Raw genomic sequence first — 14776 nt, 5'->3', positions numbered from 1 at the left:
AAACACTTCAATTGGTTATAAGTTGGAAGTTTATAACTTTAGAGTCAGTCATATGAAACATTTGGTGGTTTGGTCAATTACTCGAGATTTACTGTTATTTCATTTTTTGATATTAGTAATATACAGTGATCAAATAGGATCATTTTCTTCATGAGACTTTTTACTTTTTTCATCAGGTGGGAGTTCGAATTAATTCTCGTTTATCACATGGAAAAGAAATGTATGTATGTACTGGCTATAAAATTTATTTTGTACACTGCAGAAGGTTCCATTTTTCTATTAATAGGGGTTTTGGGTTTCATTTTATATAGTTCTAATAAACCAACATTAAATTTTGAAACATTTGTCTCAAAAAATAAAAAGAATTAAAACATTAGCTAATCAATCATATCCTGTGGCACTAAAATAAATTTCTATATTGAATTTCTTATTACTTTTGCTGTCAAATCACCGATACGTGATTAGATATCCACAGAGAAGTCCACTAGAGTACTTGTATGCTTCTGGCTAGAATTTTATTAAAAATGGGAGTATATGGATTAGTTCGGATCAATAGGAAATTATTACCCCAACCAAAATCTTACTCAACATGTGATGTCAGTCCAAATGGTGAAAAAAACAAAGCATATTTGTGTTTGGTTTTGTCTGGGGAGGAACAATATCAAAACTTCAAATGATCTTCAATCTTATTCGGGAAACAAGAACGATTACACGTTCAACTGGAAATAAAAACCAGTAATCCCAATCCACAACTTAGACTCGGGGGAAAAAAAAGAACACCAAAAATATAAAGATGAAAAAAACAAGCAACTTTCATGCAAGATGAAAGAAAGATTCTGAAATCAATATGATGAAGAACGCCAAAGGCCAAAAACTGAACCAGCTTTTTTGAAATAGTGTCCGGCTATCAGCCGCCACCACCACCACCTGCATGACAACCATCGCAACCACTTCATTCCACAGCGGAGGCATGTGCTGTAGTGGCACCCACTGCTACAGCAGCAGCCATTCCAGCATCACTGCTGGCTGCCGTAGTAGTAGTAGTGGCACCCTGATAATCAGCATCATCCACATTCCCTTCCTTTTTCCCACTTTTGTCGGACTTTTTATGGGATTTTGCTTTGTTAGAAGAACTGTCTGAATCTTCTTGCTTTGATCCTGGGATGCAAAAACAAAAGCTTCTGAATTTCATGGCTACAAATGAATAAACCCTCAAAACAGGTAATACTTGAAGCAAAAGAACTATGTACGAAGTGGCAAAACACCATATCATTTATTTATTTAGCTCTAGGTTCCTTGGTTGACAAGCATTTTCAAGATACAAACAGGGATATTTCTTTTTTAAATTCTTAATTATTGGGTCCAATTATTCTTCCTCATCAGTATAAAAAGGTAAAGCCCCACTTGTCTAAAATGAGTGTATAAACCAGGTTAATTGAAAAAACCAATCAGAAAAGCTAAGCTGTAAAGCTCGAGAAATTGGGATGTCATATCATTAAATAATAAAGGTAAGCACTCCTTTTCTAAGCTACAATACAAATAGCAATCTCAAGAAAGAAAAAATAAAAGAATTGTAAAAAATAAAAGAATTGTAGATTCGATAATTCAAACTTGGAACATAAAAAACCTTGGGTTCCAATTAATCTGTTTTAAAGCTGATTAAAGAAGCATTTTAGACTGTACGAAGGGCTTATATCACGGGAAATTTAACTGTTGGTGATTGATAGATTGCACATGTAATGCAGATGCATGAACTGAAAATGAAGCTGCATCAATAATTTTACAGACAGGCTGTTGACATATATAATCATAACCCATTATTCTGTTTCCTACCTAAAATTATTTTGGCTAGCGTGGTTATCCAACAAGAATGTTTATTTTTTCTTTTTGGTAATTCTTTTCCTTCTGTTGTAACAGGTACCCTTGTTGTTAAAGGTACTGAAATCCGTGGGTTTGGTGGAATATATGCTATGGGGAGTTCACCAAATCAAGTACAAGCATCGAGTTTGCTAATATTAAAACCTGAATTCCAGGTTATGACGAGTCATTGTCAAGGCAAGCTTGGGTTTCTACCCTGACTCAGAATGGGGTTTAACAAAACTTATAATCGACATACATCTCTATAGTTCTAGTTTTGAATCAGTACTCTAAGCAATATCCACTTGATGACACTGAGACTTCGACAGAAAAATCAATGTCCATTGATATATGGTACAAGAGAAACTATACAACAGTTACAAGGCAGCAGAAAACCTGAAATTTCCATGACAGGGCAGCGCATATCCAAGGTCTGATTAAGTTGTTGTGGGATCGTTAATCACACCCAAGAAATCATCTTTTATGGTACCAATACAGAACTGCAAGGAAAAGGCCATTAAGATTAGATGAGACATGAATCAAATAGTTTTAAACCTTAAAAAAATTACATAAAATACAAAGTAGCCTAAATGTCGTAATATTGACTCGAAATTAGATCATCTTTGATCTCATAATCGCAACACAACCACATTCACGGATGTGAATTTTCATTATGAACAGCACGGCTCTTAAATCACATGGTTATAAAAAGTGTGATACAATCGCAATAATTGCCTCATTAAGAAACTTGAACTCGAATGCTACCTAGTGAAGGCAATAACCTCTTCCATTAGTACCGGCCATCCTCCATGCAACTTATTATTTGACCACTCACTGGTTTCAGTAATCAGTTACCAGTTGCATTAAGGAATGCTTGAAATTCTCAGTGAAACGAGCTCTTTATCAGGTTAGCATCTAAACATCTAAGTTAATCACACCAACAAGATTGTGAATTGTGATTCATTTTGCTATCAGGAAAATTATATTCAAATATGAAGAAGCAACACAAATGATTATAAAACTATGAGTTGAGATGATAATGGGGAGGAAGAAAAGGTCAAAGTGTGTACTTTTTCCGTAGCATCTACTTGGGTTCCAATTATCTTCAACCTCACTTCACTATCTTTTTCTTAACCTGTAAAAGAAAATAAATATCAAAGTGAAAAACTAAACTTCTGCAACAGAAAAATTAACCATTACTTGTCTTAAATGGAACTGAAGCATACCGATCCACCAGAGGTAGTATAATTTGGCAGATCTCCGGACTGAAACTCCATATCATCGGGAGTCAACTGAGAAAACACGCACAAAAAATTATTTCACATTTGTGGAAGAGATATACAAAAAATTATTTCACATTTGTGGAAGAGATATCATAGAAAAGGGAATTTACGAGCCCATCCAGCAATTCAGAAATGAAAGAATATGGCAAAGCTACTATAATTGACAAAGAAACTTCATTACAATTAACAAGTCAAATATGCAAGTACATAATCATGTATAAACATCACCATGAAATGAAAGTTTGCTATCTATGAATGAAACCTATCTTGAAACATATCGAAACAAGCATACTTAGAGGAAAGCAACAACTTCTTCCTCTTTGCAATGGTCAGATAGCGAATCTCTAAAAACAAACTCATGTTTTCTCCTATGTGACCTCAGAAATAGAAAATCTCCCCCTAACAAAGAAACTAGACCGATAAAACAATCAAATATAGAAAATCCTAGATTCTATCATTTATATAGTCTTCGGCTATGCTTCTCATAATCCCTACTTTATCTTAATTATAAGTTATCAAATAATTACGATAACTCCATAACTTTGAAAAGGAAAGCAAAATTTGAACCTTGGAAGACATCATATATAAGAAAATATAAGGAACATAGATCTAAAAGGGATTATGATAAATAAGTTGATGACAAAGACATGCAATTTCCTAACTACGCTATTAGGTAAAGGAAAAAAAAAAAACGAAAGCTTACATGGTTAGAAACGAAAATTTGAACAGGTCCAGCTTCTGCAAAGAATCCCATCTGTATGCAAACCATAAACTACAAATCTAGTTATAATCACACACACACACAAAAAAAAATGGTGGCAGAAATCTAATTACCCGATTAACAAAAGAATCAAACAAAGTGAAAAAGAATGGAACGCATGCCTTGTTCACCATGGTAACAACAGCTTCCAAGATCTCCCCTTTAAATGGTCTAAATACAATACATTGATACTTCACAGGGAATGTCACAAACCCTGCCCCGTCTCGAATCAAGCCTTTCCCTACGTTCTTTATGCCTGTTATTGCCACCACAAAACCATGTCTACCACTGCACATTTACCAATTACACTATTCAGCTATGTTTACCCCTAGATTGCTTTTAGAACCAAGCAAATAACTAGAACCCATTGGAAGCTTAAAAGGGAGCCGCCATGTTAGAACCCCCCATCAACTAGGTACAAAACTACAGCTATAGCATCACCTCAAAAAATATCAAACAAACTGAATTCAAAGGGGGAAAAAACACAGAACCCAAAACAAGCAAAGGTTGTAACTTATCGGAACCCTGTTGGAAATTGGAATTGTAAAGGAAAGAACGGAACCTGCAAGTGCCCTCAACATCTTTCATGAGCTTGGATACAATGTTTTCCCGTAGATTACGACCAAAGTGGCGAGGATGCAATTGCATGTTCCTCTCCAATACTATGTGGAAAAACACGCTCCTTTTTGGTCTCTTCGAATGAGATTGAGAACAAAGATTTTCCCTGTCTGAACTTGTCTTAACATGACAGTCAGTAAGGACTGTAAGGTCAAAAAGTTGAAGGTGCTTAATAGGATACGGTTCGCCTCTTTTTCTTTACTTGGGCTCCATTATGTGGCATTGATCTTGGGCCCCTTGGGTTTGATTTCTGTTTAGCTTTTTCGTTTCACAGCCTTGTGCTTGTAGATCCTTTTCTCGGTTATCAATTGCCATCGTGTTTTGGGCTTTTGTCCAGAAACTATAATTCAACGTCTTATTTTATAGTTCCACAAAAAGCTTCATCATCGGTAGGAAGAAAGACCTGTACCAATGGGCAATCTTGATCCCTCCCTTTACATCAAAATTGGGACAATTGAATGCTTGAAGAGGATCGGGAACTAACACAACAAGTTTTTGCATCTTTTATTTCTCTGATGATCTCAAGTCTCGAACTTTAGCTTGCTTAGCCGATTGAAATATTCAAGCAAAGTAACCCTTGTGAGATTGGAATGTGCTAAGAGAGACAGAGAGAAGAAAGCACAAGGAAAACTTTCTTGTGTTATAATTTTATGGCCTTAATTTTATATATAGAGCAGAAGAAATGACCAAACTTGAAAGAACTCTTTTTCCTTGACTAAAAGATACCCGTTTGCTTTATGTTTACGAGTCGTTTTCTTCTTACAAAAAACGTGTAAGAAAACTTCTATCGTTTATAGGATAAAAGTAGTATATGTTTCACTTGATTGGCTTAACTTATTATCATAAGATCATTAAGAGATATAAATTGCCATTAACAGAGTACTTTTGTTGACGTGCCTTAATTTTTTGTCTTGTTTCTTTCTATTTCGCATTTCAAAAACATAACATGCATGAAGTTATAGTAGGACACGTACATATTATTAATAATATTAATATTAAATGATACAAAACATTTATTATTAATATTAAATATATACGATTATACCATGGTTAAAACTTACAAAAACAAGCAGCAAGGTGATTACTTTTATTCATTATAATTTCCAAACTTTAGGGCTTGTTTGAAGCATCCCGAGGTTCAGCATTGGGACGTTTCGTTAGAGATGATACTTTACGGTACGGAGATGGCTAAGTATGGAGGAGAATAGCCACCTGAAGGTGGAGGGTATTGATATGGTGGTCCATAGCTAGGGGGAGATTGAGGAGGCTGCGGAATAATTTGAGTAGGTGGTGAGTACTGCATTGGTGGTGGATGACTTTGAGTGGGCGGCAAGTATTGACTTGGTGATGGATGAACTTGAGTAGGTGGCGTATGACCTTGAGTGGGCGGTGAATGTTGCGTTGGTGGTGGATGAGCTTGAGTAGGTGGTGTACGACCTTGAGTGGGTGGCGAGTATTGGGATGGTGGTGGATGAGTTTGAGTGGGAGGTGAGTATTGCCTCGGTGGAGGATGAGCTTCAGTAGGTGGTTCACAACCTTTAGTGGGTGGCGTGGATTGCATTGGTGGTGGATGTGTTTGAATGGGTGGCGAGTATTGCCTTGGTGGTGGATGGGCTTGAGTGGGTGGTGAGTATTGTGTTGGTGGTGGATGTGTTTGAGTGGGTGGTGGATGAGCTTGAGTAGGTGGTGGGTATAGCTTTGGCGGTGGATGTGTTTGAGTGGGTGGCGGGTATTGCCTTGGTGGAGGAGTTTGAGTTGGTGGTGGATGTGTTTGAGTGGGTGGTGGGCATTGCCTTGGTGGAGGGTGAGTTTGTGTAGGTGGTGGATGAGCTTGAATGGGTGGTGGGTATTGCCTTGGTGGAGGATGAACTTGAGTGGGTGGCGGATGGCCTTGAGTGGGTGGCGGGTATTGCCTTTGTGGAGGAGTTTGAGTTGGTGGTGGATGGCCTTGAGTGGGTGGCAAGTATTGCCTTGGTGGAGGATAAACTTGAGTGGGTGGCGGATGGCCTTGAGTGGGTGGTGAATGAGCTTGAGTGGGTGGCGGGTATTGCCTTTGTGGAGGAGTTTGAGTTGGTGGTGGATGTGTTTGAGTGGGTGGTGGGTATTGCATTGGTGGAGGATGTGTTTGAATGGGTGGTGGATGGCCTTGAGTGGGTGGTGAGTATTGCCTTGGTGGAGGATGAGCTTGAGTGGGTGGCGGGTATTGCCTTGGTGGAGTTTGAGTTGGCGGTGAGTATTGCATTGGTGGTGGATGTGTTTGAGTGGGCGGTGGGTACTGCCTTGGTGGAGGATGAGTTTGTGTGGGTGGTGGATGTGTTTGAGTGGGTGGCGAGTATTGCCTTGGTGGTGGATGAGCTTGAGTGGGTGGTGGGTATTGTCTTGGTGGAGGATGAGCTTGAGTGGGTGGTGAGAGAGGATGAGATTGAGTGGGTGGTGAGGATTTTGTTGGTGGTGGATGAGCTTGAGTAGGTGGTGTGCAACCTTGAGTAGGTGGTGGATGAATTTGGGTGGGTGGCGGGTATTGCGTTGGTGGTGAATGAGCTTGTGTAGGTGGTGGATATTGCATTGGTGGAGGATGAGTTTGTGTGGGTGGTGGATGGCCTTGAGTGGGTGGCGAGAATTGCCTTGGTGGAGGATGAGCTTGAGTGGGTGGCGGGTATTGCCTTGGTGGAGTTTGAGTTGGCGGTGAGTATTGCATTGGTGGTTGATGTGTTTGAGTGGGTGGCGAGTATTGCCTTTGTGGTGGATGAGCTTGAGTAGGTGGTGGGTATTGTCTTGGTGGAGGATGAGCTTGAGTGGGTGGAGAGAATTGTGTTGGTGGTGTGCAACCTTGAGTAGGTGGTGGATGAGCTTGAGTGGGGGGCGGGTATTGCCTTGGTGGTGAATGAGCTTGTGTAGGTGGTGTGCGACCTTGAGCGGGTGGCGAGTATTGCATTGGTGGTGGATGACTTTCAATGGGTGGTGGGAGTTGTATAGGAGGAGGAAGTCGATAAATAGGAGGTGGGTAGTCTTGAGATGGTGGTGGATATCGTATCTTTGGTGGAGTTTGAGGAGGTAGAGAGGCAGGAGGATACACGTATAAAGGTGATGATCGACCATACTCTATTCCATCTTTCATGAATACAGACTGAAGAGCAGTGGAATGCTTTGCAAAGCTAGGTTTAGCATCACCATTTTGCCTCCCATATACATTGGTGAAAGAAGCAAACGAAAGGGCAATGCTTTGATCTGCGATCACTAGCAGCACCACCAATGTAATTTGTGGAAGCAAAGCAAACAACTTCATTTTAAAGCATATATGAATGACTGTTTTTGGTACAGTGAAAGAGCGGCGAACTCACTGTATAAATAGCCTCTCAAAGTGACAATAGCTGACAAATGTTCTAACATAAACAACTTGTTCTCTTTATCATATCTAAAGTTTCAGGTTTATTCACACACAGTCTCTTATAATTTCTGGTTTATGCACAATCCGACGTTAAAGTTTATGTTCTTTTGTTCCGTTATACACCGACATGCATCTCGCCCATACCCTGTTTCATATCAGATTTTGAATTTTTATTTTATAATTTCAGTTCAAAAAATAAGAGCACTTTGATATAGCCATTGTCCACGCCTAACGTGTGCCTTACACTGCTTCAAATTTCGCCAATCTATTTACCTGTATCACTAAAAAATTCTCAAAATATTAAACTAATCTTCTTTTTCTAATGAAACAATCAAACAGTTCTTTTTTAAAAGAAAATTTACCCACTCTCTTCTTATTGGAAAAACTCAAAGAAAATTGCAGAAAAGGAAGAAGCAATCTAAAACTTGGATTTGATATATATGAAAATAAGCTGCCACCTAAGCAAGTTACAATTTTTTATTGAATTTCCTACTATGATTTGATATATATGGTATGCTACTATATATATATATATAATGTATATGAATAAGTTACCAATATATATTTTACCATTTATATTGACAAGTAGGACATACCACTTGTCAAAAAAAATATTGAGGCAACTAAGCAAATTACCATTTTTATTTGAATATCCTAATATATGGAAACTCATTGTAATTAGTTTATGATAATCTTTTACTGTTTAAATTTTATCCACATTTATTAAAATGTGGTTTTTAAGGATTTTATCCACATGATATCTTATTTTGAGGCTCCTTGATACCTTAAACCTTTGATTATCAGGTAACAGTGTATGAAGGTGTAAGTGATGTTTACATTTAAACTATTTTTTTACGATGTTATAATTTAAGTTGTTAACTTACGACCCATTTATGAATCGAATATTTGAAGTCTAAAATATTAAACATACAACCCCACCGACATGCAAATTAATGAGATGTTTTCTTTATCGTGTCAATTAGCATACACGTTTCCTATCAGCTTTAGTCACATGCAAAGTTTGAACACTAAAATATGTTGATTATGAAATCCAATCCAATTGTTCGACATGGGATATGATTGCTGAAGCTTAAAGAAATATTTCAGTCAGTCTAAAATTCACTCATTGGCATGGTAAAAACACCGCATACATATCATGTTTTCCTGAAATTATTTTATATTTAAACTATCGGGGTTTTTCTTCTTTTCTTTCACTTTAAAAAAAGGGACGTCATTTGATTGACTATTCGGAAGGGGAAAATACACGAGGAATCTGCTGACACTATAAAGGGAGACTGTTGCCACCATTTTCCGGTCCAAGAGTAACCGAAATGTATGATTCAATGCATGAATGCTTTTGTGATGCATGCAACTCATCTCTCCACGCCAACTTTTCATCTAAACCCAAATACCTTTCAGATTACAGCACCCACAGCCTTTGAGTTTTCTTTCTTTCTTTCATTCTTACTACCTTCTAACCAGGGAAGGTTAAAATAATATTTTAACGGTGGAATAAAATTTTAATTTTTGATAGTCAATAACTTTATAATTTTTAAATAATTAAATTAATTTTTTATAATTTTAAGAGGGTTTGAGTGCAATTTTATCTCTATTAATTTAAAATTTTAAATGACCAAAATAGTAATTTTCTATTTTAGGTGGGTCGGGGCCCCTGCCAGTCCCTCTAGATTCGCCTCTACTTCTAAGCTTAATACAAAGTAACATTTTTCAAAAGGGATAAATTCCAAAACTATACGTGAACTTTCAAGTTTATATATTAAATTTTGATTTGATCCAATTCTTGTAAATTATTAATAAAATTATTGATATAGCATCATTTTATGTTTATATATTGCATGCATAAATAATTATATTTATCCAATATAAAAATAAATTAATGTATTTTTTCTTTAAATGTGTATGATTAAATCAAAATTAAATTTTTAAGTATATATTTGAACCACAATTAGAGTTTCATGTGTATAATTGCACCAAATTAAAATTTATTTATATAACTACACATTAAATCAAAGTTCATGTATAATTTTGAGATTTATCCCTATTAAAAATAATAATTGATTGACATGATTAACTATAATATTAATTAAGTGATAATTAAGATGCTTAAAATTCTATTCAAGCAATAATTCTATTTTACATCAATAAAATTAGCACAACTTTTATTTAAGTCACAATTTTTTAAACTAATAATTGTAAATTATAATTATAATTATCACAATATTTTTCTTATATTTTATATTTACAGTACTATTAAAATAATAATAGCTCTATCTTAAAATTAGCTCAACTCTTTTAATTAATAATTTTAAATTAAATTCTAATTATTTTTAAATGTGTAATTATCACAAGTTCTATTAAATTATAATTATTTTTAAATATATAATTATTACAATTTTTTAACTAATAAATTTAAATTAAATATTATAATTATTTTTAAAAGTGAATTCAATTCGTAAGTTTCTCCAAATTAACTAATATTTTATAGATTATAGATAGATAATTATTATAAAATTCAAATTTATTTATGAAAGAATATTTGATGCATAGGTCTCATGCATCATTAGTAAATAAAAATTATTGAAGAACTTGAAAATAAATACAATTAATTTTATTTAAACATAATTAAATATTAAATTTTAATTATTTTATTCCTCTTTCGAGTTTTAGGCTTTGAGTTTTACATTTCAAATTTTTTAACTTTGAGTTTCAAGTTTCAGATTTAATTATAATTAACATTTTTTAAAGTAAAATTATTTACATTAATGTCTGAATCCTACAATATTTTTATTTTACATCAATCATAACAGTTATTATTAACTAACAAGGTATCAAATATTCTCTTCTTAGTTATTATAATTTAAATCCAAATTAAGTAATATTATACGTTGAATTTCGAAGTCCATTAGCAAATTCATTAAGATACTTTTTTAATTTTTAATTTTAAAAATAAATTAATAATGGTATATTTAAATTAGTATATCTAAATTTATTATTTGTAAAAAAAGGAATATCAAATTATCAAATAATTAATATTTGCATTTATTTTAAATCTATAACAATAATAATTAAGATATTCAAATACGCACACACAAATCTTGGTTTTTTTCCCCCTTTTTCAATCTTTTCGGATATTTTTTTAATACAAGGAATAAGGAAAAATAGAAGAAAAAGAGAATAATTTCTTTCTCATAATTTGGTATTTTATCTATTGACTAAAATAATTATTAAAAAATTCTAACATTTAAAAAAAAAAATCCTATTTTCACTACTCCCAAACAAATCATTTGCCCTTAATTTACAGCCAAATAACCCAACAAACTTTTAATCGAAATAAACGAACATTTCATTCAAAACAAAGACTTATTTGTATACAAATGAAAGTGTAAATTTTTATTTAGGTACAATCAAAACATAGGAAATTCATAAACATGAAATAGTTCAAAAGCTCTTTCAATATTTTAGCTTTTTTTTCCCCTTCCTCCTAATTCCTAAACCCTCGTTATTTCCTCCAACTCTTCTCCCTTTCCTATGATAAAACAAAAGAAAATATTGAAAATGCCATGGGTTCTAAAAAAATGGGTGAATAAGGAAAAAAAAAAAAGAATCAAAGGATTTCAGTGGCTGAGTCCTTGTCAACATGCCTTATCTTTCGATTCATATGGTTATAAAATAGTGGTAAACAGATAACCTGTACCCTTTGATATAGGGAAGGATATGGTCATATTTCATTATCACATGGAGCTGCAAAATCAGCATCAGCATCAGCATCCTTAATCTTTGGACATTTCTTCTCGAATCACTACTGAAATTGCAACAAATATGTTATAATCAACAGAGACAACACAGAAATTAGGTTCACATATGAGAAAAGACAAATAAAAGTTTATGATGAAGGTTAAAGACATTGTATGATCTGACAAACATCATAAAATATGTGCAAGTAAATTTTCATGGGAAGTCTATAAATAGAATATATGAACACAAGAAATGGTGGCTGAAGATAACAAATCAAAATACACAGTTTACAATGAATTTGTAACCTAGGCGATCGATCTGACAAGTATTGTGGGTAGAATTATATGATACAGTTACGTGATAAAAGTTTGATTAAAACTTACTTCAGCAGTTCAATGTAGGAACAGAGACAGAGTAGTATCTCTCAAATGAACCTGGACCTTTTATCTGCAGGCTTAAGAATTTGGAAAGAGCACATCAGGCTTTCATCAACACTCATCATGGCCCCGGCATTATCAAATTCGCCACAATAATTGGGAGCTGAAAATATTGTCACGAGTTGTCTGTCCGAAAAGAACTCGTATCCATCTTCAACAACCTGACAGAAGCATTAGGGTTAGCTGCTTTGCTTACACCACCCACACACATAAAGAAGGAAGATAAAGAGCAAATAACCCTAACCTGATGGGCACGGCAAACAAGGTCCATATCATTTTTCATTAAGAACTCCGAGACTCTATCTGAGCCAAATGTGAATGAGACTCCTCGATCATTCATACCCCAGCCTTTTATATCCCTACTAGGATCAGACCAAAGTAAATCACAAAGGAGACCAGAATCCGGAACATCGGTTGGACGAATTATGCTCCTAATTTGATCTAAATTTGTTAGATCAGGGGAAAGGCCACCATGCATGCACAATATTTTGTCATCTATTACAGCAGCCACGGGAAGACAGTTAAAACACTCAGTAAAGATTTTCCAAAGCCTCACATTGAACCTTCGTTTGCACTCATCATAAAATCCATAAATCCGATTAATAGAAGCACATTCATGATTCCCTCTCAAGAGAAAGAAGTTCTCGGGATATTTGATCTTATAGGCAAGCAAAAGGCATATTGTTTCTAGACTCTGCTTGCCACGATCAACATAGTCACCCAGGAATAAATAATTAGCGTCAGGGGGGAAGCCCCCATATTCAAAAAGCCTCAGAAGATCAGTGTACTGCCCATGAATGTCACCTGGAAGAAGAAAACAACAAAAGAAAACAGATTATTAACATTTCTTTCAAAATGTTAAGACCAATTGTCAAAATTAGGAAGATAAATTTCCAGAACTGATGTTCAAAGTAGCACCCCAATCTTCAATTTGCTATTTTGATATAGCTGTTACTTCCACACAAATCGAAACTGAATGTAGTTCAATAATAACCCTAACACTAGATAGCTACCATAATCAGCAGAACATTTCCAACATTTCATTAGGATTTAGGTGAGTTGCTTTATCTTTTCATAAATGGAACCACCAAGTAGTACGAAACAAGTATTATTTCATCAGTTTTCTGGTACTATGGTGGAAGAAACCTTTAAAGAAAGATTCAAATAAAATCAAAGGTAAGAGCAATCATTTAGTCCTCTGTACTTATAATGGATATTTTTAGAGAATGGAGGCTTCAATAATGATAGGGCTCCTTGTTTTCTTATGTGGTTTTATCATTTTCATGATCTTCTCGATGTTCGTCATGTAAAAATATACTAATAAATGGCTTCTGCTTTAAACAATCGATAATCTTTGTAGTAATCATTGATGATTAACATAAACATTCTGGTTTCCCCTTCCATCCTCTGCCATCTCGGAGTTTTCTCCACCTATGAGTCTTTCCAGCCAACCCACTACCCTCGAGTAACCAAGATAAAAGGAATGCAGCGCCAGTTTAAAACATTCTTGCATCTCAACAGCATTAAAATCCTAAGAAAATCTAAACATTTGATGCATCAAAACGTTACAATTCACAGCATCACTATCCCATCAAATTCAGATTATATGCAATTATGTATCACAGAGTCGATCAATAGCTTAGAAACTACATACTCAACCTCATTTTCAATCTTATTCTAAATTAAGAATCTGGGTAATAACCAACCATACCAAGAACATCCAACAAAAAATTCAATTTTGGATTAATGCAATTTAAGCAAAGAAATCAAGTACTCCAATGCAGCCGCTACGAACAAACATAACCATAATCATTCAAAAAGCTAAAACATACATTTCCTTGAAAATTTTTCAAATTTTCCTTAATATAATCAAATTCCCAAATAAAAATAGAACATTTCTTCAATGTTTTCAACTTTTGCCTCATCCATTCGAAATTCAAAACACCCAAATCCTAAAATTAAAACGTGAATTTCCATCATTTTCAAGTGGGAACAAAGAAAACAATTACTAAATAAAAGGCGTACCACAGATCTTGATGGGAGCTTCAAGCTCAAGAAGATTAGGCTGTTGAAGAAATATTTCTCTTGCGACAGTGCAAAGCTGACGGATCTCGCCTTCCGACAGCTGCACTTGCTTCCCTGGCCTCGCTTGTTTTAAATCCAATAAACGATATATTATATCATCCAAAACGGCAGGTTCCATTGAAACGGATCCCATAATTTGGGAAAGTGACTTTTTAAAAAAAAAACAATAACAGCAACAAAAAATTCTTTGTTCTTCTCTCTGAGTTTTGGTTTGGTTTGGAGGTTCTTTGAAAAAAGAAAGGCGGAAAGCGAACGCCTAGTCTTTTTTAATTAATACTTTTTTACTGCTATATTTAAAGAAAATGAATAAAAAAACATTTATAATTTTGTAATATAAGGGCGGCGGTGATTGGCTGACTGAAACTCCGATGTGGCGGAGAAGCGTATGATTTTTTTTCTATATGTTTGTGAATAATTCTCATCGGGGTCCATAAATCCGCTCCTTTTTATATTAATAATAGCCTTTGGTAAAACTAAAAGCCGTTGCCTTTGTGATAAAATTTCGAGATATATTTTTGGATTTCTTTTACTTTGTATTATGTCCGATATATATTTTTATTTATATATATATGCTAATTAAGATCCATCAAAA

At 34.7% G+C, this 14776-nt stretch overlaps 3 protein-coding genes across 4 annotated transcripts; all 3 read right to left on the bottom strand.

Moving 5' to 3' along the window:
- Window positions 1–661: 661 nt before the first annotated feature.
- On the bottom strand, window positions 662–7894 carry LOC107959147 (proline-rich extensin-like protein EPR1). The gene is made up of 6 exons (XM_041113212.1): window positions 4463–7894; window positions 3844–4188; window positions 3084–3149; window positions 2928–2992; window positions 2254–2357; window positions 662–1158 (listed from the first exon to the last, which is right to left on the bottom strand). Exon 1 carries the CDS (start codon window positions 7802–7804, stop codon window positions 5690–5692), a length of 2115 nt encoding a protein of 704 aa, XP_040969146.1. The 5' UTR covers window positions 7805–7894; the 3' UTR covers window positions 662–1158; window positions 2254–2357; window positions 2928–2992; window positions 3084–3149; window positions 3844–4188; window positions 4463–5689.
- Window positions 2969–4833, bottom strand: LOC121203186 (DNA-directed RNA polymerase II subunit RPB7). Its single transcript, XM_041111852.1, has 6 exons — window positions 4791–4833; window positions 4463–4661; window positions 3975–4188; window positions 3844–3894; window positions 3084–3149; window positions 2969–2992 (listed from the first exon to the last, which is right to left on the bottom strand). The coding sequence occupies exons 1-6, from the start codon at window positions 4831–4833 to the stop codon at window positions 2969–2971; spliced, it is 597 nt and encodes a 198-aa protein (XP_040967786.1).
- A 3374-nt stretch (window positions 7895–11268) lies between the features above and the next one.
- LOC107959148 (serine/threonine-protein phosphatase PP1) lies at window positions 11269–14606 on the bottom strand. 2 transcript variants are annotated; one of them, XM_016895142.2, is made up of 4 exons: window positions 14125–14606; window positions 12344–12903; window positions 12046–12260; window positions 11269–11726 (listed from the first exon to the last, which is right to left on the bottom strand). In XM_016895142.2, the coding sequence occupies exons 1-3, from the start codon at window positions 14315–14317 to the stop codon at window positions 12087–12089; spliced, it is 927 nt and encodes a 308-aa protein (XP_016750631.1). In that variant the 5' UTR covers window positions 14318–14606; the 3' UTR covers window positions 11269–11726; window positions 12046–12086. The 2 variants fall into 2 exon arrangements, with proteins under 2 accessions (XP_016750631.1, XP_016750630.1); XM_016895141.2 differs by having other exon boundaries at window positions 11269–11729; window positions 14125–14605.
- Between the last annotated feature and the right edge of the window lie 170 nt (window positions 14607–14776).

Source organism: Gossypium hirsutum, chromosome A05, assembly GCF_007990345.1.
Source record: "Gossypium hirsutum isolate 1008001.06 chromosome A05, Gossypium_hirsutum_v2.1, whole genome shotgun sequence".
NCBI lineage: Eukaryota > Viridiplantae > Streptophyta > Magnoliopsida > Malvales > Malvaceae > Gossypium > Gossypium hirsutum.
Note: the sequence above shows the minus strand (reverse complement) of the source record. Positions and strands in the feature narration are given on the sequence as shown.